This window comes from Cucurbita pepo, chromosome 13, assembly GCF_057944985.1.
Source record: "Cucurbita pepo subsp. pepo isolate OVF chromosome 13, ASM5794498v1, whole genome shotgun sequence".
Lineage (NCBI taxonomy): Eukaryota > Viridiplantae > Streptophyta > Magnoliopsida > Cucurbitales > Cucurbitaceae > Cucurbita > Cucurbita pepo.
The window spans coordinates 14,045,505-14,071,097 of NC_141810.1; the positions used below are offsets into that span (position 1 = coordinate 14,045,505).

The 25,593-nt window shown below is 37.5% G+C and overlaps 6 protein-coding genes across 12 annotated transcripts; 4 read left to right on the forward strand and 2 right to left on the reverse strand.

Annotated features, from left to right (window-relative positions):
• The first annotated feature begins 89 nt into the window (after positions 1-89).
• LOC111808510 (uncharacterized) lies at positions 90-2,329 on the forward strand. Of its 3 annotated transcripts, none has more exons than XM_087116751.1 (3): positions 90-301; positions 381-1,453; positions 2,058-2,329. In XM_087116751.1, the coding sequence occupies exons 1-2, from the start codon at positions 251-253 to the stop codon at positions 1,443-1,445; spliced, it is 1,116 nt and encodes a 371-aa protein (XP_086972877.1). In that variant the 5' UTR covers positions 90-250; the 3' UTR covers positions 1,446-1,453; positions 2,058-2,329. The 3 variants fall into 3 exon arrangements, with proteins under 3 accessions (XP_086972877.1, XP_086972878.1, XP_023550309.2); XM_087116752.1 differs by having other exon boundaries at positions 2,101-2,327; XM_023694541.2 differs by lacking the exon at positions 2,058-2,329 and having other exon boundaries at positions 381-1,626.
• A 977-nt stretch (positions 2,330-3,306) lies between these two features.
• On the forward strand, positions 3,307-4,375 carry LOC111809305 (zinc finger protein ZAT5). The gene is made up of 2 exons (XM_087117097.1): positions 3,307-3,614; positions 3,694-4,375. The coding sequence occupies exons 1-2, from the start codon at positions 3,386-3,388 to the stop codon at positions 4,236-4,238; spliced, it is 774 nt and encodes a 257-aa protein (XP_086973223.1). The 5' UTR covers positions 3,307-3,385; the 3' UTR covers positions 4,239-4,375.
• A 368-nt stretch (positions 4,376-4,743) lies between these two features.
• On the forward strand, positions 4,744-8,451 carry LOC111808488 (NAC domain-containing protein 78). 2 transcript variants are annotated; one of them, XM_023694488.2, is made up of 6 exons: positions 4,744-5,563; positions 5,657-5,934; positions 6,054-6,251; positions 7,032-7,487; positions 7,572-7,665; positions 7,770-8,451. In XM_023694488.2, exons 1-6 carry the CDS (start codon positions 5,398-5,400, stop codon positions 8,189-8,191), a joined length of 1,614 nt encoding a protein of 537 aa, XP_023550256.2. In that variant the 5' UTR covers positions 4,744-5,397; the 3' UTR covers positions 8,192-8,451. The 2 variants fall into 2 exon arrangements, with proteins under 2 accessions (XP_023550256.2, XP_023550257.2); XM_023694489.2 differs by having other exon boundaries at positions 4,747-5,563; positions 7,035-7,487.
• Positions 8,452-8,624: 173 nt separating this feature from the next.
• Positions 8,625-14,386, reverse strand: LOC111808489 (acyl-CoA-binding domain-containing protein 4). Its single transcript, XM_023694491.2, has 14 exons — positions 14,082-14,386; positions 13,821-13,917; positions 13,615-13,692; positions 13,421-13,543; positions 13,240-13,306; positions 13,019-13,080; positions 12,749-12,888; positions 12,541-12,667; positions 11,216-11,330; positions 11,039-11,127; positions 9,828-9,911; positions 9,422-9,742; positions 9,274-9,333; positions 8,625-9,128 (listed from the first exon to the last, which is right to left on the reverse strand). Exons 2-14 carry the CDS (start codon positions 13,908-13,910, stop codon positions 8,955-8,957), a joined length of 1,530 nt encoding a protein of 509 aa, XP_023550259.2. The 5' UTR covers positions 13,911-13,917; positions 14,082-14,386; the 3' UTR covers positions 8,625-8,954.
• Positions 14,387-18,034: 3,648 nt separating this feature from the next.
• Positions 18,035-22,219, forward strand: LOC111808095 (RAP release 2, galactose-binding-like domain protein, putative (DUF1997)). 3 transcript variants are annotated; one of them, XM_087116991.1, is made up of 7 exons: positions 18,035-18,346; positions 18,453-18,643; positions 18,726-18,771; positions 19,381-19,463; positions 19,558-19,674; positions 20,557-20,617; positions 21,783-22,219. In XM_087116991.1, the coding sequence occupies exons 1-7, from the start codon at positions 18,127-18,129 to the stop codon at positions 21,914-21,916; spliced, it is 852 nt and encodes a 283-aa protein (XP_086973117.1). In that variant the 5' UTR covers positions 18,035-18,126; the 3' UTR covers positions 21,917-22,219. The 3 variants fall into 3 exon arrangements, with proteins under 3 accessions (XP_086973117.1, XP_023549668.2, XP_086973118.1); XM_087116992.1 differs by having other exon boundaries at positions 18,212-18,351; XM_023693900.2 differs by lacking the exon at positions 21,783-22,219 and having other exon boundaries at positions 18,036-18,346; positions 20,557-20,980.
• LOC111808067 (uncharacterized) lies at positions 21,584-25,182 on the reverse strand. Of its 2 annotated transcripts, none has more exons than XM_023693852.2 (5): positions 25,024-25,182; positions 23,700-23,870; positions 22,551-23,382; positions 22,181-22,332; positions 21,584-22,068 (listed from the first exon to the last, which is right to left on the reverse strand). In XM_023693852.2, exons 2-5 carry the CDS (start codon positions 23,831-23,833, stop codon positions 21,960-21,962), a joined length of 1,227 nt encoding a protein of 408 aa, XP_023549620.2. In that variant the 5' UTR covers positions 23,834-23,870; positions 25,024-25,182; the 3' UTR covers positions 21,584-21,959. The 2 variants fall into 2 exon arrangements, with proteins under 2 accessions (XP_023549620.2, XP_023549621.2); XM_023693853.2 differs by lacking the exon at positions 25,024-25,182 and adding an exon at positions 24,944-25,001.
• Positions 25,183-25,593: the final 411 nt, after the last annotated feature.

Genomic DNA, 25,593 nt, shown 5'->3' on the forward strand with positions numbered 1-25,593 from the left:
AAAAATCTTTTTCCTTTTTTTTTTTTTTTTTTTTTTTAATGATTTTTTGCAATGACATGTTGGAAATGATTGTTCTATAAATAGCCCTTATTACTTGGACTGAGAAACCCATTACACAGTGAAAAAGAATGAGAAAATAGGAGAGGAATGCCAACAATTTTCCTCTGTCAATAGCAAAAATCAACGGAGAAGCTCCGTTCTATCTTCTTCTTCATCAAATTCATCCGAATTGGTCACTGCAATTCAATCAATGGAGGCTGATTGCACATCTTTGAGCTGGGAATTCTGCACTCATCAAGATGTGGGTATCTCATTTGATTCTGTTTCTGTTGAAGTTTTGGATTTCTGGGTTTTGTTCTAAACTGATCCAAGTTTTTCAGGGAATGGAAGAGCTTAGGTATGCTCTTTTCTACACGAATTTGGAGCTTGAAACAACAATCATGTCAGCTAAGGAGGAGATTTTGAGGAGAGAATGTGAAATTATGAACTTGAGGGATCTTCTCGACAGAGCCATTAAAGAGAAAGATGAATTTGAAGCAAAATGTGGTAAGCTAATGTTGGAAAATTTGTTTCTGCTTGAACAGCACAAGCATCAGGAACTTGAAATCACTCCACAAAGTGATAGTGACTCTAGCAAGATCTTTGATTGTTCTGGTTCTGATGATAACGCAACTCAATCTCCACAAACTGACCCGATTGTGGGAGAGCCATTGTTATTAAAAGATCTCCCACCAACTGTTTGTAAAAATGCCTGTAAGAATGAGAAGCCATTGTTATGTCAAGAACTCCCACCAACTGTTTTTAAAAATGCCTCTGAGAATGAGAAGCCATTGTTATCTCAAGAACTCCCACCAACTGTTTGTAAAAATGCTTGTGAGAATGAGAAGCCATCGTTATCTCAAGAACTCCCACCAACTGTTTGTAAAAATGCCTGTGAGAATGAGAAGCCAATGTTATCTCAAGAACTCCCACCAACTGTTTGTAAAAATGCCTGTGAGAATGAGAAGCCATTGTTATCTCAAGAACACCCACCAACTGTTCGTAAAAATGCCTGTGAGAATGAGAAGCCATTGTTATCTCAAGAACTCCCACCAACTGTTCATAAAAATGCCTGTGAGAACGAGAAGCCGTTGTTATCTCAAGAACCCCCCTCAAGTGTTTGGAAAAACGCCTGTGAGAAGCCATTGCCACAGAAAGGCAAGCTTCTACAGGCAGTGATTGAAGCTGGCCCCCTTCTCCAGAATCTCCTCCTTGCCGGGCCACTGCCTCATTGGCAGCACCCGCCACTGCTCATTGACTCAAGCGACATCCCACCGGTGATCATCTCAGCTCGCCCTTCACGGCCCCCAGCTCAAAGCTCTGCCATTGACATTAGAAAGAGAACCCATTCACATCTCTCTGAGGTCTCTCAACATTCCCAGAAGCATCAAAAAGTGGCCCAGTAATATTCCAAGTAACTCTGATCCCTCATTCTCTCTACTTCTTTTCAATACCCATCTACTGAATTACTGTCATCTTTTTTTCTTTGTGCTGTGACTGTGAGATGTATAATCTGGAGATTGTCTGTTCCATTCTCTTTCAAATCACAGTTACACCCAACAAAAAAACTGGGTGAATTCTCATTCACTTCGTTCCAAAAATCAAGTACAAAGTACTTTGAACAAATTTTGTGATTCTACAAATGCCATTCATTTCCATTTTGTCTGAACAAGAATGACAGAACCACCACCCCGGCCTTGTTTATGGATCATCTTTCAGTTTTGTACTGTGAGATCCCATATCGGTTGGAGAGGAGAACGAATCATTTTTTATAAGTGTGTGGAAACCTCTTCCTAGCATACGTGTTTTAAAAACCTCGAGAGATAGCCCAAAAAGGACAATATCTGTTAGTAGTGGGCTTAAGCCGTTACATATACCATATTACTTTTATCACTAATGATTTGCTGCTGAATGTTGATGCTTAGAGTTCATTTTTGCGCACTTTTTGGCCAATATCTTAGGGCCCTTTTGCTGCTTTTGCTCTGTTTTAAGAGATGAAGTATGATTACTACATACAGGGGAAAGATAGATCTTCACAAAGATTCTGCTTTGTCTGTGTAGAATTAGGAGATACCCACCATTCATAGTGGGTCTGCTGTGGCTTTAATTAGTGCAGCAATCTTTGTAGATTCCCCCATCATTATTAAAGCATTCAAAGCTTGGCCTTTGTGCAAAAGGGGACACTTCACCCACCATTTGGATGGTTAAAGACCCCAAAAGTTCATTCAAACTCAATGAAGTTCTTGAGATTTTATGTTGATGTTGGGAAGTACTTGTTTTTCTCTCTCTATGACCCAACGATTTATGTTCATACTGTTGACTGATTGATATACCAAGAAGTGACGAGTATGTTTGATGAGAACTAAGGTTGATTAGATTGAATTCGACTATTTTTGTGTTTTTCATTTTTCTAATCACTAAGAGTAATCGAAAATTTCATTGGAGTCGATGTCTTTTATTTCGAGCTAGAAACCATATAGTACCAAACGAAAGCCAAAAAAGTCATTGGAGGTATGCAAAATAGGACCTTGCTTTCTCGAAAGCGCGTTTGGTTTTACCACCATCCAACCCCACATGCTCATCACGATGTCCTACTAGCAAATTATTACCTTACTTTACACTACTTGAAAATGACAAGAATTTGTCACCAAATCTCTCGTGAATCTATTATGATTCATTCGATATCACGGCTCATGATATTATTAGGTTGAAAAAATATATTTTTGGTCCTTGAACTCTTGTGGAAGTAACAATTCAAGCTCTAAACTTTATTTTGTAATGATTTACAATTTAGTCCTCGTACTCTCATGATTCTTAACAATTTAGTATCGACATATTTGTAATAATTTAGTTCATATCGTGAAAAACACAATTAAGCTCTAATGAGACTTCTTGCCTACGCGATATATAATTAGTTACGGATCAAATGCGTTTATAAACTACAAAAATTACGTTTAGCTCGTAATTTACTTCCTTGCCACTAAAACCTGTGTAGCTCGTACTCATTGGCTCATGTAAGATAGCTCAACTCAACAATGTTTAGTATTGTCTTAGATTAATTGATCGGTCTTTTCAATGTTAATTTTGCCAAAAATCACGATGATTCTACTCGGATACGCCCTTTATTAGAATTTAAGACTTGGTATATAAGAACGAATAAGAACGAATCCATCAAAATCAATGCTATTTTTAAAGAGATCGAATCCAAAATACGAGACTTTTAAATCTCTATTTATATTTACTCATTAACCCTTAATTCTAAAACACACTAAAATCCAATATATATATATTATATATAGTCTTAAGAAGATCATAATCTGATAGCAGAAGAAAAAAAAAATTGCAGATGAATCCAAATGGTTTTAGTGAACCAAATTCTGAGCTTCTTGGTCGGTGTAATTTATCTTCTTCCTCCTCATCCATTGGCGGAGGCGGCGGCGGCGGCGGCGGAAGCGGCGGCGAGGATGAGCAGGAGGATGTGGCGAAGTGCCTCATCCTTCTTTCTCAAGGCCTACCAGCTTCTCAACCATCCTCTTCGATGGTAAAATTCATCGAAGACCCACAAGGTCAAAATGGTAATTTTAAGAGATATATATATATATATAAAGAATTTAAAATTAAAAAAATAATAATGAATATGTATTTAAATTGTAGGCGCGGGCAAGGCAACAGAGTGTTACGCATACGAGTGCAAAACCTGCAGCCGAACCTTCCCATCATTTCGAGCCCTAGGCGGCCGTCGGTCTAGCCACAAGAACCCCGCCATGGCCGCCGGCGACCAGAAACCGATCTCCGGCACATCGCCGGCCTACAAACATCAACAACAGCGATTCAACAACACCATTTCAAGCCCTTTCGATCCGCTTCGTATGAACCGAACCGGTTATTATCACAAGACGCACGAGTGCTCCGTCTGTGACTCCGAGTTCACTTCCGTCCAGGCCCTCAGCGGCCACATGCGCCGCCACCGCCGTGGCTGCGGCAGAGATTCCGGCGAAATTGCTCATCGTCGTCCTAAGAGGCATAGAAGTAATTTGTTGTGTTTGGAGTTGGATCTCAATCTTCCAACCACCGAAGAGAATAAAAGAGATCAATCCGGCGTCGTTTCAATGGCCGCCATGGATCTGGTAAGCTCCCTTAAACCATCGATTAAATTAGAAACTATTATCCCATTAATTTTTGGTAGAAAAATTAAATGAAGGAAATGTATTTAAATTATTAAATAAACTTTTACATTTTTTAAACAATTAAAAATTTATATTATTCATATTATATTTAAATCGATGAGTTATATCTTTCATATTTTTTTACGATATAATAAAAATGTGGACATGACGTGGACATATAAAAATATTGATTTCTAACTTACAATATTTTTTAATTATAAATAAATAATATTGTTTTTATTTAGTCAATAACACTTGTTTTATTTATTTATAAACTAAAATATATTAATAAATTCATATTCATTTAACAATGTAGTTCATTATTTAAAAAAATTTATTAGTATTTCTTTTATAAATTTTGAAAATGTATTAAATTTTAAAGTTATTATTATTATTTTGCTAATTTTAATAAAAACAATTTTACACGAATTAAATTTTAAAAATAAAATAAAAGGCAAAGTTTATCGATAAAAAATGATACTTTACTTTTATATATATATTATTATTATTTTTTTAAAATTACATTTGTATCCCTGACGTTTCTATTCGCAACAGTGGGGGAAGTAGAATCTCCAAGGGCATATTGGGGCGAATATTTTTTAAAATCACTTTGTAAATAATTTTCAATAGTTTTGTATATGAAAATAACATAATTAATTATATATAAGTGTAATCGAATCACATCTTAATTTAAAAATTGTAATAAAGGCAATTTAGGGAAGGTTTTGACGTTAACCCTACGATTGCATTTCATCGGGTGATAAGAGATTAATCTGACGGGTGCAATTACGTCATGGTAAACTTACCAAATTCGTCACAGACCACTGAAAGTAGTCCACGTGTAGATATATGATTGCTTGCATTCAGTCCAAAGCGGTCCTACCACCAGCTATAACTGACGCGTTCACTTGGAAAGTGTGACAGACGGGTGATTTTAGGCGAACCTTCTTTATTAAGAGCGAAGAAGAAAAAATAGACTTTCATTTTGGCAATTGATTGATTTTGTTTTTGCTCCTCCGTCTACCGATTTTTTCATCCGTATGATTCTGATTGATTGAAAATCAGAGGATTAATTCCTGAAGATAAATTTGGAAAACTCGTGTTCAATCCTAGTTCCATTTTGCGCTTCAATTTTTTTGTTCGGAATTCGGTTAAACCCTAATCGATCTTTGATTGTCTGGTTGTTTTGCTTATGGGCCGTGATTCTACTACCTCTCTTGCTCCGGGGTTTCGATTTCACCCTACCGACGAGGAAATCGTGGGCTATTACCTTAGGCGCAAGGTTTCTGGCAAACCCATCCGTTTTGATCCTATCTCCGTCACTGAAATATATAAGTCGGAGCCTTGGGACCTTCCTGGTAAGATACCTTCGATTTCTCTTTTTGATTTGTGTATGTTTTGGTGTGAATTCATGTTATAGAGTCGTTATTTGCTGGGGATTTTATTTTCAGGGAAGTCGAAGCTGAAGAGCAGAGACTTGGAGTGGTACTTTTTTAGCCCTTTGGATAAGAAGTATGGTAATAGTTCGAGGACAAACAGAGCTACCGAGAAGGGGTACTGGAAGACGACTGGGAAGGACCGGCCGGTACGACGTAACTCCCGAGTAGTTGGGATGAAGAAGACTCTTGTTTACCACAGCGGGCGGGCACCTCGCGGGGCTCGTAGCAATTGGGTGATGCACGAATACAGACTTACGGATGAGGGCTTGGAGAAAGCTGGGGTCGTGCAGGTGAGGATATTGTTCAAGAACAAAAATTCGTTTTCCTTGTTGGCGTTTTCTTGTGTTTGCTCGCTCGATCTTCCTCTGAGTTGTGACTGAATTGGTTGGCTATTGTGTTGAATGGGCAGGATGCTTTTGTGCTTTGTAGGGTATTTCAAAAGAGCGGTCCAGGCCCTAAAAATGGAGAACAATATGGAGCTCCATTTGTCGAAGAGGAGTGGGAGGAGGATGAAGAGTTAACTCTGCCTGGCGAGGAAATTGTGGCCAATAAAGGGTTAGTTGATGATAGTGAAGCTTTGCACTTTGAAGTGGATGACATTGCTCAGGTTTGTTCTTGTTCAGATATTATGACCTTCTATCTGCTACTCAATTTAGCATCATTTTGGATGGACTTTCAATTTTTGAATTCTTGTGTTGCCTCAATGAAAAAGATATACCATATTCCGGTCACTAGTAAAGTCACACAGGATTATCTAAACCAGTCTTCTCTCACACACTGCTAATTGCTGCTTAGTTAGTTTGAAGTGTGCTCAAGATCTTCCTTAGGTTTTTCTTGTGAACTGTACAAGTAGAAAGTAGGATGATCCATTATTTGCTTATGGAATATTAAGCATGTGTAAATGAAAGGGTAAGGGTCAAGAATAACCACCTACGCGCTGGTAAACGAAAACCACCTAGGCAAACTGAAGCTCTGGATGACAAAATGCAAGACAACAAGGGTGGAAGCATGTTTATGAACTAAATTTCCTTCTCAAAGTGTACTTTAAATCTATTAATGGCGAGTTGAAGAGCGCTTTGAGAGCAATGGTCTCAGTAAAACTTTTCTTTCTAGCAGTTATAGGAGGAATTTTCCACCCCAGGGGATGGCCTCATTGTTTATATATATATGAGAAATTTGGGATATGGGATTTGAAACTCCAACCTCAAAAGATCACTTATAGCCAATTTCCGTTGAGCTATGTTCATATTGTCAACTTTAGGTGCTAAAAGTTGCAGTTATGATCTGTTGGAAAGTGTTTTTTATTTAACTAATTTATTCTGTCATGCTCTTGTACATAGAACTTTCAAGGTAATTAAGATGTTTTTTTTTTTCTTCTTTTTGGCAGCAGTATTTTGATGGAGAACTGCCATGTGAATGTACTCAACTTCCGTCAAACTGTCCTCAAGATGCTAGCAATCATGTTATGTTACCCAATGTGCTTGTTGAAAATGATAACAAACCAGAAACATGTGCAATTGAAACAGTTGAGCTACAGCAGAGCCACAAATTCTTTCAACCAGAGCAATACCAAATGGGAGCGAATTCTGAAAAGGACGAGGATATTGATTACTTACTCGATGAGCCTTACCCAAGCGTTCCTGATGATCTTGCCCTCAATGAGGAACTATTCCTAGAGGCGAATGATCTTTCAAATCCAGCTGAGTCCGATCCAACTGGTTTCGACCTGCTTGAAGAGTATCTTACATTCTTTGATGCAGATGATAACTTACATCTGGATTTCGAACCATCGGATATTTTGGGCAGTGAAGAACCTATTTCTGGTCAAGCAATTCCTGAAGAGGTAATTTTCCCGTCCATGTCGTAGTACCGTTGAGAACTTGGGATTTCTAACCTTGAATCTAACTTCAATAAAACCTTCAAGCAGGTCGAAAAAGAGTTCATGGCTACCAAACAAGCGTCCGTTGCTTCCGTAAATGATGCATCCACTTCAAAGCCAAACCCTGAGGCTATTGAAACAGGTTCAAATAGAATTCTCAACACAAAAATTTAAACATTAATATGTAGAATCAAGATGGTAGATACTTTTTCACAATGACTCATAAAGGTTGTCTTGTTGTTCCAGATTCAAGATCACCATTCCTCAAACGTGCCAGTTACATGTTGGGCAACATCCCTGCTCCTCCAGCATTTGCTTCAGAGTACCCATCAAAGGATATGGCCATTCCGCTAAACTCATCGGCACACACTTCCAGTTCAGCTCATGTGACTGCTCAAATGATCCGTGTAAGAAACTCGACACCAAGTGGCAATCTGTCGAGTTCCTTATATGGTAAGAATGCAGATGTCGAGCTCATCCTTTCTTTTGCCCGACATAGACATCAAGGTGAAAGCGATGATATCGTCACCCAGTTGCCAATATTTGGTGCACAATCTCAGAAGAACGGGAACATGGGATCACGAGCCTTCTTGTTCTTCTTTCTGCTTTTCTGGGTCTTAATCCTTTCAGTGAGCTTTAAAGTTGGGAGTTACATCTATACCCATTGATACAGAATCAAACATTAGCTTTGGTATTGATTAAGGTATTACTTGCTGCAAATCTCCCTATCAAGCAGCTCAGAACAGAAATCTTGCATAGTTTGTTACCACCACCGAAACGCTATTTAAACCGAGGTGGAATGGAACTTATCGCCCGAACCTGCCCCGTTCTCCGGGGTTTGCCTTTTTTACTTCATATTCTTTTGTCTACAGAGCTGTTTTGGAGAAGGGATCATTCATACTGCATATATATTCACATGGATTATATTTGTCTTTCTTTTTATTTATAGGTACATGAGAAAAAGGGAATTGAAGCTTTCATCATCTCCGAAGTTGATGTTTCTTAGAGATATGTGGTTTTTTTTGTATTAATTTATGCTAAATCTCACGTTAACCTTAAAAGAGGAATTGAAAAATACTCCAAATGAAGAACAGATGTTGCTAATTCGAACTACAAGAAATCATTACCATTAGCCAAATGAAGGATACTCCAACATGTCAATGAAGTACAGAGCAAAATCAAAGACACTCCAAAGAATTGAGTATAAGAACAAATGTTGAAAAAGAATACAAGTCTAACTACCTGTCTAGTTTCCAAAAAGAACGATATACGAGTCGAATTTGTTGGATACCAATGGTTGCCTCTGTTACGTGCCAACCTAAGAAAATGGTATCGAAATTTTTGTTGCAGCATAATTGAGCTCAATTTCACGGTGTCATGACGAAGGTGATCGTCTTGCTGGTGTGGAACGATCGAACAGGATTCCAAGGACTAGTTGTTACCCCCGGCGATCCACCGCCACACTCCTCCAGGAGCTTGTTTCTCAACCGATGAAGCATCCTCCATATGTTTCTCCAGGGCAGATTTTTGTTCCCTCAGTAGTTGGACCTCATTCTCAATGGATTGCATCGATTCTAGCATCTTTTGTAACTCAGCTATTTGTGCCTGTTGATCAATCAGGAAAGAAAAAAACTCAGAAAATTATGGCTCAATTAAGGTCTTTTAATCAATATGATCATCAAAAAACCAATTTTTGATCTATCGTCCCGGTGTGTCGGGAGACAGGAGTAGTCTTATTATGAAATACAACCTCCAATTTAAAGCATCTTGATCGTTCAGCTATTAATTGACCTTGCACTGACTGAAATTCCTGAGATAAGAAGTAAAAAATCATAGAGTTCAGAACCAAATGTGAAAACTAATTCTTTAAACATACATTTTTTACCTCAACGTCTTACCTTAGACAGCTCTGCATGAGTGCTGTTTACTTCATCAATCTCTTGTTTAAGTTTAGAACTTTCTCCATGAACTTCAGCAAGTGTTAGTTCCAAATTGGCTTTCTCTTCTCTAAGGGCCTCAAGTTCAATAGTACCATTTGGTTGAGAATGCTTTTCTTCTCTTCGCTTGGAGACACCATCTTCTATTATTGCGAAGTCCAACTTTTCAGTCTTGGCTAAGGCATATGCAGCAGTAACAGATGCCGCCGCCGCCGCTGCTGCTGGTGATTGGAATATCTTAGGACGTGATGAGTCTCTTGGTTTGGGTCTCATGATAAAAACCTACAAGGACACATAATGGCACAAAAATAAGTAACAAGAACAAACTCTCGTACAGAAGGAGATTTATTAGTTACCTAGAACATACCTCATTGTTATACTTTCCGTTGTAACCGCCAAAAGCAACCAGATATTTATCTTCATCAATTGTAGCCAAACTAATACTGATTCCCTATTTACGGAATGCAGCGGTAAGTAAAATACCAAGAAGAACACATACATTACTTAATCAAGATATGTTACATAGCTGCATCAAGGGAAATTCATTTCACACGAAGAACATATAAGAAAGAAAACACTTTCCGTATACATGTAATCATTAGACTATGATGACATTTCTTTTGGACCTCTTGAGATAAAAGTAAAATAAAAGCATCTCATGCTAAGAACATAACAGAACGGAAACACTTCTTGAGTGCACATGTAATATATATATGTGACGACATTGTTTTAAGAATCGAAGTATTATCTGATTGGAGATAGTAATGACTTCTTCCTGTCATATTTGCTAGGACATACACTTGAACTTCATAAAATTTCATTCAGACACTATATTAAATTACCAATCAACTCAAAACCTTAAGTTGATAGGTTATGATAAATTTAATTATATTAATACTTCAATGCTCCCCTTACTTGTGAGCTTGAAAATTTGTAGAAAGTTTAACAAGTAGAAATCAATATTAATTGGAGAGGAAATAACGTTACCTCCTACTTGATATCAACATAAACCACAACTCAGCCTCAAAACTTATGTTGATAGGTTCCAGTAAATTTAGTTATATCAATACTTCAGCATACTAAATGAATTTTAGTTCTAAGATTACAACTTGTCTTCAGAGAAGTGGCATAATTGTCCAATCAAAGCTCCTTTCATAAAGATAACAAACTGTCCATCGGTAACAAAAACAAAAGTTTTCAAAATGCTTCTTGAGTCCTAGTTTCTCTCTGGTGCGTACTTAGTTGGACATCATTCCAACTTCCAGATGAGTACTTTTTTCTATGGGGACAATAGTGGCATGTGTCTTCTTTCTTGGGAACAAAAAGAAGTCACATATATTTCATGTTTAGCAGGAAATTAAAGGCATACAACAGTCACCAAGGAAACAGCAACGAAGGAGAAGAAAAAGGACCAAAAAACAGTTGCACATCACACACCAGGACCAATCAATGTGATTTCAGAAGTTATCATCAAAATTAGTGTCTAGTGTTTGCAACCAAAGGATAAAGTTTCACATATGATATTGAAATTGGAAATTAATAGGGAAAAGTGTAGGCAAGAATGTACTCTGCAATCACCTCACTAGCAAGGGGTTCTCTTTGCTTTACGCTGGTCAAAGCTAGCCAAGAAAGCTTAGACATATTTAGCACAATTGTCTCTGGGCAACCTGAAAAGGAATGTCCACAAATTCATAATAATCTTTTAGTAATTTAATATATTGAAGTTTATATAACAATTTAAGAAACTCTAAATACCATTTTTATTATCACCACCACCGACTATATACCAGTTCTCGTCAATGGTTATACCAGCATGACCTGCCCTAGGAGTAGCCAAATCACCCTGTATTTGTGGCTGAGACCACTCCATCTGCAGCATACATAACATTATAATGCTTCTCATTATTTATTGCCCATCAGCATTCCCACTCATTTTCCTTCCATGGGAAAACTAATTTCTCAGGTCTCTTATTATAAAAATGAAAATTTACTTCGAATGGTTAAAGGGGAATAGAATAAGTGTTATTACAACCTCTGATCCATTAAAAATAACCACCATTATGAAGCTTTACAGTCTACCCAGGCAAAGAAAAGTCCATAAACCTATCAAAGGAAAATTTTATAGCAAATAAAAGGGAGGAGGGTGACACTACGCAAAAATTCTAGCAGAGGAGGGATGATATTAGTTTCTAACATATGAAAAGATCAAGTATTGAAGGCAGTGATGGATAGCCAGAAGAGATTCAATGTTACTTATAAATAAGAGGATAGTGACACTAGAGTCTGGCCATGGATGATTACAAATGGTTTAAAAAAAAAAGAGTTCCATGCCTCCAACAAAAAGGAGAATTGGATAGCTTGACCAAAAATGCGGAAGCCTAAAACCTTGTGCTGGACCGGAGCACCAGCTTTCAGTTTTACAATAATCAAGCAAGCTCATTGGCCCAGCCATTAAAGTAGTTGATTCTCTAGCCTTCCAACCATGGACTTCAACGCAAAGCTAAAAGTAGAGTTTCCCTTATTATAGTTGACTCATCAGTGTCCATGGGCGGTAGAGACATAAATTTGGAAATGAACCCTAATTTCTGTGGCACAGAGTTAAAATCTGCGGCTCAAGAGACCTCATGTTCTTCTATTCCAGAACAATCATAATCACTCATTAAACAGATAATATCGCAACTACTACAAATGAGGAGGCTCAATCCTTCTGAGGAGATCAACAATATCCAAGAATCACACAACTTGAGTTCAAGCATCAATACTGCAAAAAGTAACGCACCAATCACAGCAGTTCCAGACTACAAACATAACAAGACCAGTGTAGATTAACATGATTTCTATATAGGGCATTGCACTTTACAAGTATAGTACTTTATCTGCAAGTGTTGGTATAAAAATCCTAGTATCGATATTGTCATCAAATATTCCTTATTTTTTTTTTTTAATGGTAAATAAATTGACAGTTGGTAAGTTTGAATTGACAGACAAGCCAAGAGAACAATGAGTCGAGTGATACATACAATCAGTTAAATGAGGAAAACATATGCATGCCAAAAGGGAGGAGAAGAGGAAATACTCACGGTATGAAAATCCAGCACATGAAGATCACTAAAAAAGGCTGAATGAGAGCAACCGCCAAAAACTAGAAGGTAGTGGTCTGCATGCATTGCGGCTGTGTGATCAAATCTTGGAGCTGGCGGTGTCTGCCTATCAAAACCCAAGGAATGATGAAGCAGCCTCCCAATGTAGTCAAGTACGTGACTAAACAAGCAGAATTTGAATACTTACTTTGTCTCCACCAAATCCCAGGTTAATGTCTCTAAATCAAGAACGTGGATATCATTTATAAGCCTCCTGCTACTGTCTTCTCCGCCGAACATTATGATTTTAGAACCAAAAAGAGTCGCTGAATGTCCAGCACAAGCAATCTGAAATATTAAATACTCCATAAGCAATATGATCAAGATCGTTTTGAGGGGCGCAGTATAAGCAAAACTTTTCTAAATATCAATACAGCGTAAGCATTGAATCAAAATTAAAAAAAACTTGGTCAAATACCGGAACTTTTCCAGAGGTCTCCATAACACTCCATGTGCCTGTTTCTAGATCAATGCAATGAACTGCAAGGACCATAAAGAGAGAATATGGTTCCAGAATCCAATTAATAAACATGTTGCAGCATAGAAACACAACGTTATTCATTGCAGCAGAGCGTTATGAAATATTATAAAGGGACAGTATAGTCACGTAGACAGTAATGTAGTTCACAGAGCACAAACCCAAAATTCTATCAGACGATCCTTTTAAATTTCCACCAAGCATAATGAGTTTCTTATCCCATTTGACCTGCCAATTAAAATTAACCAAGCAGTCCTTCAGGTGACAATTGACATGAATCAACATAGGTATGGTATGGGGCATGTAATAACTGTACCAATAAGAACGCCTTCGAATGCTTACCATACTATGCCCTGCAATGGGTGGAAGAGCCTCAACTAGGCCACCATTGCCTTCAGAATTCTCTACACCAGGATTCATTTGAAGTTTAAGAGCGGACCATGAAAAATTGCTAAGGTTCAAGACCTGTTTATAGAAAATGACAATCAGTCCAATGAACATGAACATAAACCTAAGTAGGCTACCACGTTTGATACCTGAACATCAGAGAGATATCGGCCGTTACGGCTTCCACCGACAATGTACAGTTTCTGATCAACAACTGCTGCAGCATGCTATCGTAAATAGATGAAATCACCGAAATTAGCTAGCACAATCAAGATTGCCTCGAGAATCTACACCACGTCTAGCACACAAAGCAAAGAATTCCCTACGCAATCCAACATCAAATCAAATAATTTACCTTATAACGAGCTGGCGGTCGAGAACCAGTCACCGGCAAAGCTACCCACTGATCATAGGCCAATCCCCAGCGCCAACTGTCGACATCCATTGCCTATCTGCAAATCATTCGAGGACACAAAATTCGTAATTGAAAACACAATTACAACGACTACACTAACGGAACTTGACAAAATTGCACCACAAAACAGGATACGAGAAGTAAACAGGAAACATTCGAATCAGAGAGATACAATCGGATAATAAGAAGAAATCAAAGTACCTGAGGATGATTGGTGATGAATTACTACTAACAGAAAAGTCGTAAGAGAATTATAGCCGGCGAGATTCACAAAAAAATAAGAACGATTAACGACACAATGCGGAGATGGCGATAATGCAGATCAAGCAAAAAACAAGAACAACATCGTCCGATCTGGTTCAGAATTCGGACAAATCCCGCTCTGAGTCCGCGCGCGAGAGAGAGGGAGAGGGAGAGAGAGAGAGGGATGAGTATGCGGAGCGGACCACCGTAAAAGGTCAAAGTCGTCGTCTTTGCTTGTTCGTGAAAGAGTTAAGATCGCCACGGACGTCCCAGAATTTTTAGCGGACGAAAGTATAAAAATTCCACAAATTTAATTTTTATTTGTGGTCCTAAACTTTTAAAATTATCATTTTGGCCACGAATTTTTAGGTTAATTCTATTTTTCACTCATTAACTTTGAAGATTTCTATTTTAGCAACTGAACTTTTAAAAAATAACCTATACATCCTTATATTTATTTTTAATTCAATAAACTAATAACTTAGCTTAAAATATATAATTAAAATTGAATATTGAATAAAAAATCTATAAAAAAAAAAAATATATATATATATATATATATCTATATTCTTGTATGAAAATGAGACGTATGCTTGACGTTTGGATTGAATCATGTTCATAATGAACGTTTGTGGGTGAGACGTTCCGCACTTTTGTTATTAATTTAAACTATGTTGTGGATGCCTAGTTTGTGGGAACTAGGCTGTAGCATCAGACTTCCTTTTGATTTTAAATTTTCTCTTTGTTTTAAATGACTTTAGGCAGCATTGTTTTTTTTTTTAATTTTAAAGGGTACCCCGCACCTGATTTCTAATAAAATTTTACATGATTTTCATCCTTTTCCAAATATTTCATTATTTTTCGTAACAGTCTGACTGCTACTTATATGATAAGTTAGGTCGTTACAGTTGGTATCAGAGCCAGACACCGGACGATGTGTCAGCCTTCTCGCTGTTCCCCGAAAGGGGGTAGACACGAGGCGGTGTGCCAGTAAGGACGCTGGCCCCAAAGGGGGTGGATTTGGGGGTAGACACGAGGCGGTGTGTCAGTAAGGACACTGGGCCCCAGAGATGGTGGATTTGGGGATGAGAACAAACCACCATTTATAAGGGTGTGGAAACCTCTCCTAGCAAACGCGTTTTAAAGTAGAGAAAGCCCAAAGAGGACAATATCTGCTAGCGACGGATCTAGGCCATTACAGAAGCTATTTCAAGAGTCCTCATCGTAACTTTTACGGTTTTTCCGATAATATATATATATATATATATTGCTTCACACGGATTTTTTTTTTTTTAAATGTTTGACCCAACAAACGGATTCAGCTAGTAAAACGTCCCACGTTGATGGTGGTTAAAGTGTTAGAGACGAACATATTATTCAGACCGAAGTGTTCATGTTTCATTAGAGAGATCACAAAGAATGTATTGAAAAAGTGAAACATACTTGTCGATTTACAAAACCCTACGTGAAAAGTCAGAACAAAAGACATACAAATCTCAAAGGGTAACACCGAAAACATACACAGTGAGTAAGAGTTTGCTTGGGCAGAAGTTTAAGAAGGGCTCGGTTTAATGCCTTTAAGTGGACATCCGTTAACAAACTAACCTAATTTTATTGAATTTGAGTCGTTCTTCTAGTTCATTGAGAGGTCTCGTTTTTTGTATACCCGTTCTTTCATTTTTCCTCTTAATGATTGCTCGATTCCTTAAAACGTCACATTGGCACAATAAAAAAAAAATGGGTTACAATTTTCCACTTGAGTAATACCTTTTTGACTTTGCATACCACATCAATTTCTAGAACCATCTTAGTGCTTCATTTTTAGAGGGAATACAAATTAAACAATTATATCCTCACATTAATACCCATTTATATAAATTTTAAAAAATAATTAATATATATATATATATATATATAATAAATATTATAAAAAGAATAATTTAAGTATATTTCTCACCGCCAGTAAATATTATTTGTTTTTATCTGTTACATGTCATCGTCATCCTTATATTTTAAAATATATTTATTAAAAAGAAGTTTACAGCTAATAGTATATATGATGTCATTTATCATGAATTAAAAAAAAACTATTTTTTAAAAAAGGTCATACTTATCCACGACATATATTATATTAATATCAAATATTTACAAGTGACGGTGTCTCACTAATATTGATTACAAATATTAAATATTTTAAATTATTTTTTAAATATGGTTTTGTTGTAACACTATTTTCGGGTTGGTCAAGTTGACTCGATAAAAAAATGTCAACTCACAAACTGAACCGAATTTTCAGATATTAAAAAATTCAATATAACCCAAATCAATATTTTATGGTTTGGATTGAGTAATTCGAATGGGTAGGTTATCAGATTATGTGAACACTCCTAACTGAAAGTTTAAAATCGCCGAGCTCGATGAGTAGTGGAAGGGGCAAAATGGTAATTATTTATAAGTCAAATATTAATTAGTTAATAGTGTTTGGGAAGATTTTTGTCCAATAAACTTTGGCCACCAACAGCACCACCGTCCGCCGGCGGCCCCACCACCAAAACTAAGTGACCATCAGCTATCTTCCGACGGATACACGTGTCAGAAGCTCAGCTTTTCAAATTCCTATATAAAGGGAAGGAATAGCCATTTCAAAAATGATTTACATTTAAGATTTGAGAAGGTTCAAAATGGCGTGCAGCAGAGCGGTAGGGGTTGCCTTGTTGGCTTTGTTTCTTGTGGACTTCGCCTTTGCCGCCCGATCGCTAAGAGGAGCTTTCGGTGAAGGAGGAGGCGGGGGAGGTGGTGGTGGAAGTGGCGGCGGAGGAGGAGGACTATTTCCGGGTTCGGGTTATGGCTCTGGTTTTGGGTCGGGTGGAGGCGAAGGATACGGTGAGGGAGAAGGCGATGGAGTGTTCGGTAGAGGCGGCGGTGGAGGAAGTGGTGGTGGAGGTGGAGGTGGTGGTGGAACTGGGACTGGGTCTGGTTCCGGATTCGGATCGGGGAGCGGCTCAGGGTTTGGAAGAGGAAGCGGAGGCGGAGGTGGCGGGGGTAGAGGAGGAGGCGGAGGAGGAGGAGAAGGCGGGGGCGGAGGCGGAGGTTCCACTGGGAGTGGCTTCGGGTTTGGTTCAGGATACGGGTCAGGCTATGGCTCCGGACGCGGAGGATGGAAAGAGATTTCGCCGTGAAAACAAATTTTCGATAGAAATAAGTGTTTCGTTGGGTCACATATTATAGTAGTTCATTGCTTTAGGCGTCTGATTAAAGAAGTACGAGAATAAAGGCAGTGGCACTATTGACGGCTTCCATTGGAGGCTGTTAATGGTGAGGCTGCATGGCATGGTTAGATATTACGTTGTAGTAAAGTTCTCTAAACGTATGGTCACCTTATACACCATCTTATTATTAGGGTTAAATTATCGTCGATATGTCGATATCCCGAGGTCTCATTTCGTAACGAAGGATGGATCTTAAACCGTTACAAACCGAATCAGGGTCGTGTCATTAACGCTTCAAATGGGGTTGTATTGTCAGCACTCTCCCTTCTATCGTTTTCTTTGAACTTAGCTACTCGAGTTTCAACTAACCCTCTAACGAGAGGTTAGTATTGTCGGGAAGTGTTTACGGGTCGAGTCAATCTAGTTGAGACATTTCTTGTAAACCCAAATCAATGGTTTGGATTATAAATATTTTCGCTAATATATATATTTATTTATTTAAAAAAAATTAAATTCAAAATTTGTTAGAAATTAAATAATTAAAAGAATAATCAAATAATAATTTTTTTTTAAAAATTATGTTAGTTTTGTTTAACAATTTAAAAAATTATATATTTATAATTTTAATTTTAGATAATTAAAAGAACAATACATAAATAAATAAATAATTAATTAATTAATGGCTATATTTATAACAGCTGCGCCATTTACCATCCTCTTATCCATCTCTCACGGAAAGCCTCAAACATCGATATCCATTCCACTTCCTCTCTGCAAATTTCTCGAACGCTTCAATGGCGTTGAGTTCTTGCTCGCCGACTTCCATTTCACTCCACTCTAGAAGCCCTAGAACTTCTCTTTCCATCACTCGTAGACCATTCGTTATACTTGCCTCCTCTGCGGATGATTCTCCCAGGCCTTCGCTTCGAATCTCCGCGAATTCCAATCCGAAAGCGCGCTTCGTTGCCCGGAGGAGCGAGTCCGTCACTGTTCGGCAGCTGGCGCGGCCTCTAAGTAATGTTAGAAGCATTTTTGGATTTTGAGATGAACTTTTGATTCTTTGTAATGTGTTTTTTGGTTTTTTTGATTTTTGAGGGATTTTTTTGTTTGGATGGTGTAGATGAGTATATGAGTTTGCCGGCTAGTCAGTACTCGGTGTTGGATGCGGAGAGGATTGAGCGGATTGATGATTGCACCTTTAGGTGCTATGTTTATAGATTTAAGTTCTTTGCTTTTGAGGTGTGCCCTGTTTTGATTGTTCGAGTTGAAGTGCAGCCTAATGGATGTTGCATCAAGCTTCTGTCGTGTAAGGTCTGGATAAATTTGCGTTTCTGTTTCGTTTCTTAAGTTTTCTGGAAATGTTCTGATTTTGACACATCTAAATGACATTCAGCTTGAGGGCTCGCCAATCGTGGTTGCACAGAATGATAAATTTGATGGTGAGAATCTAAATTATGCTCGACTAATGTGTAGAAATGGATTTAAGGCATGTTTGTGAATGTTAAAACCACTCCAAAACATGCATTTCGTTCAAAATCATTTTCATGTTTGTTTTCACACTTTTAATGGTGAATTGCATATCATCACTTCGAAACATAATCAGATATGTTGTATAGCTTATAAGAAGAATTAGTTCTCATTTCTTGGTTTACTTTTTCCTAGAAATCAAGTGCAAGAATAAAGGATTTGGAGTTATTAGACTGTTCATTGAATATCATCTATTGTCAGCATAACTCCATTTCTTCTGCATAATAAAGAACTTCCCCCCTTTTCCTGAGGAATTTTAACTAGTCTGATATTGCCACTTGCCCGAACGATAAGTCGAAGGACTTTCTGGGCCTATCCGAGTAATTAGCATCAAGTATGGTAAAGCAAGAGTTATGTAATGGCATTTTCATTTTTTGGCTTTAGATTGCATCCTTATAGTATTGCTGCTCTCCGTGATTTCTAAGTTGTTTTGCTGGAAGAGCAGCCCTTTCATCATGTTGAGTTTTTGGTTCATGCTTTTTTCAGGGCTGCTTTGACATTGATTTGGTGTCGGAATGCAGCTAATATGGTGAACCAGATATCTTATGATGTCAATCGAGGCAGCTCACCCTTGCAGAAACTCACATCGGACACTGTCATTGAGGTAGTGGCAATTTTATTCAACAGCTCTATCACTGGAAGAATATGCTTTCATTTACCTGTACAAAAAAAATAATTGCCTTGTCTGGGAAATCCAGGTTAACATCGAGATTCCTTTCGCCTTTCGTGCAATTCCTGTACAAGCAATTGAATCAGCTGGGACCCAAGTCCTGGAACAAATACTGAAGCTTATGCTTCCCCGCTTCACAGCCCAGGTTTTATGGAAAACCTTTTGTACGGAATAATGAACATGTTGCTTGTGTTTGCTTGATTTTAGTACCTGTTCTTATTTCTCCAGCTCTCTGCATGTGCAAATCCTCTTATTAACTTTAATGATATTTATGTGTGCATTATTTGTAATCTGCAGGAAGTAGAAAAACTTTAAGTGGAAATTTACAATATATGGCCTTCAAATCTGAATTTTGTTCTTTATAATTTAAATGCCTAGCATGGGGTGAATGATGTAGGTGAATTATTAGATATTTGTATAATGTAGTTAATAGTCGCTTAGTTGTTAATTTTCATATTAATAGAATTTTTTATTAACTAGTTATCTGATTTTCTTTTTTTTCTTATAAGGCTGTAAATATCCACTTTAGAGTTGTAATATAGAGCTTTTGCATCATTTTGAATATAAAACTTTGGTTCTTAGAGTTTTTTTTTTTTTTTGTGAGATCCTACCTCAGTTTGAGAGGGTTCTTAGAGTTTTTTTTGTGAGATCCTACCTCAGTTTGAGAGGGGAACTTAGCATTCTTTATAAGGGTGAAGAAACCTCTCCTTAGCAGATGTGTTTTAAAAATCTTGAGGGGAGCTTGAAAGGGGAAGCCTAGAGAGGACCATATCTGCTAATGGTGGGTTTGGGCTGTTACATTTTCTCTCAACTCTAGGGATGAATTTTGCTTGATGATTGGCTATGGATGTGGCGTAATCCTAAACCCGTTGCATCGTATCATGAACTCGTACAAATTATTTCATTTCATCACACTTCTAACTGATCTTGTCAGCACCTTTATATTGATATATTGTCGTCTATGCTATCTATCTTTACTATTGTGTTATATGGACAAATCCTTGAGTGGCATGATTGTGTCGTGCAGCTTGTGAAGGACTATCAAGCATGGGCCTCAGGCGATACATCAAGGCAACCCCTTGGAACAGGTGAGATCTGAGACTCATATTCAAAATTTATGCCCCGATTTTCGACTCGAAGTCCTATTTCCTTCAACATTCGCATAGGACTCTTGAATCCGCAAGAGTTTGTGTACTAGGAGTCTAGGAACACCATTTTAGGCTGTTTATGCTCTTGTTTGCCAAGCCAAGACACATTCTTCAGGATATGGCTTTAGTAAAATTTTGGTTTTAGCAAGTTGAATGAGTACATGTAAATTATTTCCTCATGGTATTTAGTGAAAATATAGTCATGTATGTCATTGGAGCTATATTTTGAAGTCATTAAGAATAATTTGGATTTATTGCTCTGATGATAATGTTAATTATTTGTATGCCATTTTATTTGATATATATGAATGAATGATTAGATTCTTAATAAGCTTTATTAAGATATAAATGAAAAAGTAATCTAATTTAAATTCCATAGCTTAAAAGTTTCTTGTTCTATATATAAACTACATGGGACAAACCCATATTTCTGGATCCTTTCAAAATTATTATAAATATCCAACAAAAGAAAAGGAAAAATAAATATTAAATAAAAGTAACATTATTCATAAATCTGACATAAAAAAACATTATCCAATATATAAATATTTTATACCCCAAATAGAAGAATGGATAAAATATAATAATTGAGGATAAAATTTCCGGAGAGACCAACCCATTTATTAAAAAACAATTAATTTTCATCTTTTAATTAATTCCATTCATTGAGAGTCTAAATTTGTCTATATAATAATGTTGTTTTTTTTTTCTTTTTCCAAATTTCTAACTTTTTTCTTTTTTCTTTCTTACAAATTTGTGCTTATTTTCTCTCATAATCCTTGTTTTTTTAAAAAAAATAAATTATACACAACAATAAAAAATTAAATTTTTTTAGCTCAAAATGAAACTATTAACCTTTAAAAGAGTAACAAATATACTCGGTTTGATTTGAGTCGAAAGAATATGTAGATATAAATTCCTTTTTCTTTATCATATGGTTGTGAAAAAGGAAGAGGAAAGCTTCATATCTGGAAGACAATCATTGGGGATGGGGCATCATAGCTCATGGTTACAGTAAAAGAAAACACACAAGCTTTTACTTACCTTGCAACTGAGGGGTGGGATATATATGCCTACTACTCCTAAACCTTCTTTCTTACTGCAGACTACAGAAGTGTGCCAACCCACATCCTGTATATATCCAGTTTCCTAACTCATAAACATCGAGGATGGAATCGACTCGAGCGAACGGGGAAACTGACTGCGACTTGGTACAGAGACGGACAGGTTCTGTGGTAGGAAAATAACTCCTCTCTACTCGTCTACCTAACAATCATAGAACTTACTCAGACCAAAACTTCACGAATGCACCGATGAATGCTTTGAAGATTTCCAAAAGCGGGTTGTTTTCGGGTTTCGAAGAATTTTTGGACATCCCTTCCCATGATTCACTGAAAAAAAACGCGTGGAAGATGAATATGTGGTTGAATTATTCGATAACCATGTTAAATGTTTGACTAATTTGGATTGTAAAGAAAATTAGGGGGTACTGGATATTCTTACAGATTGATTCTATTTAATGTTGAGCCACCATTCTGTTCAGCCTCTACTTCATTTTCGATCCCTGTCTCCTCTTTGGTTTTTGAGGTCTGGTCAAAGCTATTGCTGAATGCCTTGTTGAGATTCTTGGTAACCCTTGGAGAAGCATTAGGAGCCTGTAAAAGGTTCAGATTCAAATTAGGCTTTCAAAAACATGGAAACAAGCAAATGAACATCCAAACGTCATCCACGATCAGTCATAATCAAAAGTTTCAACTGGCCACGAACGACTCGAGTAAAATTGCTTTTGTCCCCACAATCAGTCATAATCTGAAAGTCAACTCTAAGAAGTTATACCAATGCCCCAGAAATTTAAAAAAGGTAGAACACTCACCTTGGTTTCACTAGATTTCTGGCCTTGTTCAGAGATCACAGGTATTGGAGTATCAGGACCTTCAACTTCATATATGCTAGCTTCTTTCTTAGTTGATCCATTAGAGGTTTCAACAATTTGTGCTACCTCCACCAAATCAGACTTTGTTTCTGATAATGGAGCAGCACAATTTTCATCTGCTTTCTTGACTACATAACCAGAAGCCGTGGAATTATTACCTTTATTGTTAACCAAGCCAACATCTGATCCTAACTCCATGGTATGACTCGGTTGCTTTTCTGAGGCGCTGGTTGAAATCAATGCCTCAGATCTTACATCTGAACTATCGACAGCAAAAGAAATCGAATCTAACGGGAATGTCTCGACCACGACATCTGTTGTAAAAGGAGTTACATGATTAAATGGCATTCCTGATTCCTCTCTCACCACTTCCTCTACTTTCTTGAGTTCATCAGACTCCTTGTCACTCATATCTGCCGGGCTGCCATTAATTACTGTCACATTCTGTGATCCCTGAATATTTGTTGAAGTGCATTGCTCATCTGACACGAAGATTGGTTCATTTATATATTGGTTGTAGTTGACTGGAAAATCAACTTCCTCTGATGATATTGTTAAAGGAGATTGAGGTTCAATAGCAATCGAGTGGAGTGGATTCTCTTCAAGTGAATGATCAGTGCTGTGCTCTTCTAATAACCACTTTCCTGGACCAAGGACTCTATTTTCTTGGATTATATCACGTACAATCTCTCGCACTGTATAGAAAGATCCACCAACTTCCTTGTGAGTAAGGTTGAGCGAGGGGAAGCTCCCATTATTTGATTCCTGATACCTGCAAAGCAACATGTTATGATCCTATTTCATATTTTTACTAATTAAATAAATTACACTATCTAGATTTAGTCATTAGCAAAAATAAGTTACTATCCAAAAGCTCGACTAGAAAACAGTGTCATAAGCAAAACCAAGAACGAGTGTCAAACATCATTGATCCATGTTTAAACACAAACAACCCAAATAAACCATTGTAGGTGAAAAATCATCATGCAGGGACAATTAATAATTTGATGAACTAAACGATCCATGCGTTCTATAGAAGATCAGTAGAAGCAAAAATATGACTTAAAATTTAAACCATTGTATGGTTACTTTTTAATGAAGACTTCAACCATTGCCTTCCTTTCCTCCTTTGAACGCCGAATTCTAGTCTTCCTCCCTTCAGACTCATTGTTTTTGGCTAGGGCAAGAGGACGCCCTATCCACCCACCCTTTATAGCATGCATGAAATCCAAAAAATTCAACACTTCCTATAGCACAAACCTACAAGATAACAGAGCAGTAATCAGATGACCCTGTTCATATAAAGTTTGTTCCAGAATGAATTGGATGTGATAAGAGTCACTGGAATTTCACAAATGGAACAACAAGATCAGTTAACAGATGATACAGAAACAGGCTCACTTCCCTTTTAGACCAACTTAGAAATTACTATGAACAACCTGCATCATGTGGAGTGATTGCTTAATGTCTCTCAACTCTGAATTGTAACAAGTTCGATATCACATATGTATACAAGAAGCCAACTTTAGTCCTGATCACAAATTCTGATATAGCACGTTCGATCATCCACTTTTTGAGCTACCAATTATTTGAAGTCGAAGATCATAAATGAAAATGAATAAACTGCTGCTTGCAGCAAAGTTCCAGGTAATCTCACGATAACTGCCTAACTCTCTATATTTGGTAGGCAAGAAAACTTGTGGGTCTAGGTAGCTGACCAATTAATCCCCTTTACTTCTTCAGCCGTTCGAATACCACCCCGCCAACCCCGGGTGGTTAACACCACTACCGTCGAATGAAAAGCTTAAACAATAAAACTGGAGCCAGGAAAGACTAACAATGATAAATTAACAGAACTCTTAACGAATTGACTTTAAGTTGAAGACTAAGTACAACGCGTCTGCATATATGCGCAGGGAAACAAACAAACCTAACCAAGATAACGATCCTGGACTCAAGAAGAGTTCAAGAACCAAATGTTCCATTGGTCAAAACACTGTTGTACCATTTCTACAAATACACATTGTCCGTTCTGCTAAAATCACTCGCAATTGCAATATTATCGAGACGAACAGTTCAAAAATGAAAATCTCGAACAAAAACTAAAATTAAGATCAAAGCCAGGGAACAATCAAAACACCACATCCTTAACCACGACGAGCAAACCCAAATACACGTCAACGGCACATGAACTCAACAATTCTCCAAGAACCAGAGGCTATAGCAGAATTGGAGAAAGATGCCGATAAGTGCAATCCAGATAACAAACCCAAAGGACGAAATCTAACACTGCATGAAACTATGACACTCATGAGAGCAAATGATACACTTACACAGGAGAAATGATCGCCAAACAGTGATAGAATCGCAGTGTAAAAGCAAGACAATGATGCAAAAACTGAAAGAACTTTACCTGCAATCCGAGAGAGAGCGCGAAAATGAAAACGATCGAAGGAGAAAGAGAAATGAAGAGCTCTAAAACCCTACGGACGAGTTATGGTGAGCCACTGCGACGCTCACAAACTTCCAACGCGAATGGCCAGAGGGGGCGGGAATGGCAGGTTTAAGAGATGAATGTAATTACGTTGAAATATATGTCCCATTGTTGTTGCTCTTGGATGGATTGGGCCGTCCAACCTTAATGGGCTTATTGTGTGGCCCAATCCAAATGTTTTTTTTTTTTTTTTTTAAGATTTTTGTTGATTTTTATTATTGTAGGATGAAAATGTTGATTTGCTCGCTGTGAAGCTGGTAAAGGAGGAGGATTATGTAATAGCCCAAGTCCACCGTCAGTAGATATAGTCTACTTTGGCCCGTTATATATCGTTGTCAACCTCACAGTTTTAAAAGCGTCTCTCGGAGTTACGCACTATACTGTCTTATTTGGACTTTCCCGTAACACGTTTTTTTTTTTACCATTTGCAATAGTTCAAGCCTACAACTAGCAGATTTTGTCTGGATTGACTCATTACATATCGTTGTC

What these genes read in the sequence shown, in the direction of transcription:
- LOC111808489 (XM_023694491.2), bottom strand. Translation starts at nt 13,910, where the DNA reads ATGGATGTCGACAGTTGGCGCTGGGGATTGGCCTATGATCAGTGGGTA. An exon ending in GAGAACCCCTTGCTAGTGAG is followed by an intron (nt 9,912 to 11,038) that starts GTGATTGCAGAG and finishes TTCCGTAAATAG; the next exon opens with GGAATCAGTATTAGTTTGGC. An exon ending in ACGGAAAGTATAACAATGAG is followed by an intron (nt 9,743 to 9,827) that starts GTATGTTCTAGG and finishes GTGTCCTTGTAG; the next exon opens with GTTTTTATCATGAGACCCAA.
- LOC111808488 (XM_023694488.2), top strand. Translation starts at nt 5,398, where the DNA reads ATGGGCCGTGATTCTACTACCTCTCTTGCTCCGGGGTTTCGATTTCAC. An exon ending in GGAGCCTTGGGACCTTCCTG is followed by an intron (nt 5,564 to 5,656) that starts GTAAGATACCTT and finishes TTTTATTTTCAG; the next exon opens with GGAAGTCGAAGCTGAAGAGC. An exon ending in AGAAAGCTGGGGTCGTGCAG is followed by an intron (nt 5,935 to 6,053) that starts GTGAGGATATTG and finishes TTGAATGGGCAG; the next exon opens with GATGCTTTTGTGCTTTGTAG.
- LOC111809305 (XM_087117097.1), top strand. Translation starts at nt 3,386, where the DNA reads ATGAATCCAAATGGTTTTAGTGAACCAAATTCTGAGCTTCTTGGTCGG. An exon ending in AGACCCACAAGGTCAAAATG is followed by an intron (nt 3,615 to 3,693) that starts GTAATTTTAAGA and finishes TTTAAATTGTAG; the next exon opens with GCGCGGGCAAGGCAACAGAG.
- LOC111808067 (XM_023693852.2), bottom strand. Translation starts at nt 23,833, where the DNA reads ATGCATGCTATAAAGGGTGGGTGGATAGGGCGTCCTCTTGCCCTAGCC. An exon ending in GTTGAAGTCTTCATTAAAAA is followed by an intron (nt 23,383 to 23,699) that starts GTAACCATACAA and finishes GTTGCTTTGCAG; the next exon opens with GTATCAGGAATCAAATAATG. An exon ending in AGAAATCTAGTGAAACCAAG is followed by an intron (nt 22,333 to 22,550) that starts GTGAGTGTTCTA and finishes AACCTTTTACAG; the next exon opens with GCTCCTAATGCTTCTCCAAG.
- LOC111808095 (XM_087116991.1), top strand. Translation starts at nt 18,127, where the DNA reads ATGGCGTTGAGTTCTTGCTCGCCGACTTCCATTTCACTCCACTCTAGA. An exon ending in GCAGCTGGCGCGGCCTCTAA is followed by an intron (nt 18,347 to 18,452) that starts GTAATGTTAGAA and finishes TGGATGGTGTAG; the next exon opens with ATGAGTATATGAGTTTGCCG. An exon ending in AAGGCAACCCCTTGGAACAG is followed by an intron (nt 20,618 to 21,782) that starts GTGAGATCTGAG and finishes TTCTTACTGCAG; the next exon opens with ACTACAGAAGTGTGCCAACC.
- LOC111808510 (XM_087116751.1), top strand. Translation starts at nt 251, where the DNA reads ATGGAGGCTGATTGCACATCTTTGAGCTGGGAATTCTGCACTCATCAA. An exon ending in AATTCTGCACTCATCAAGAT is followed by an intron (nt 302 to 380) that starts GTGGGTATCTCA and finishes CAAGTTTTTCAG; the next exon opens with GGAATGGAAGAGCTTAGGTA.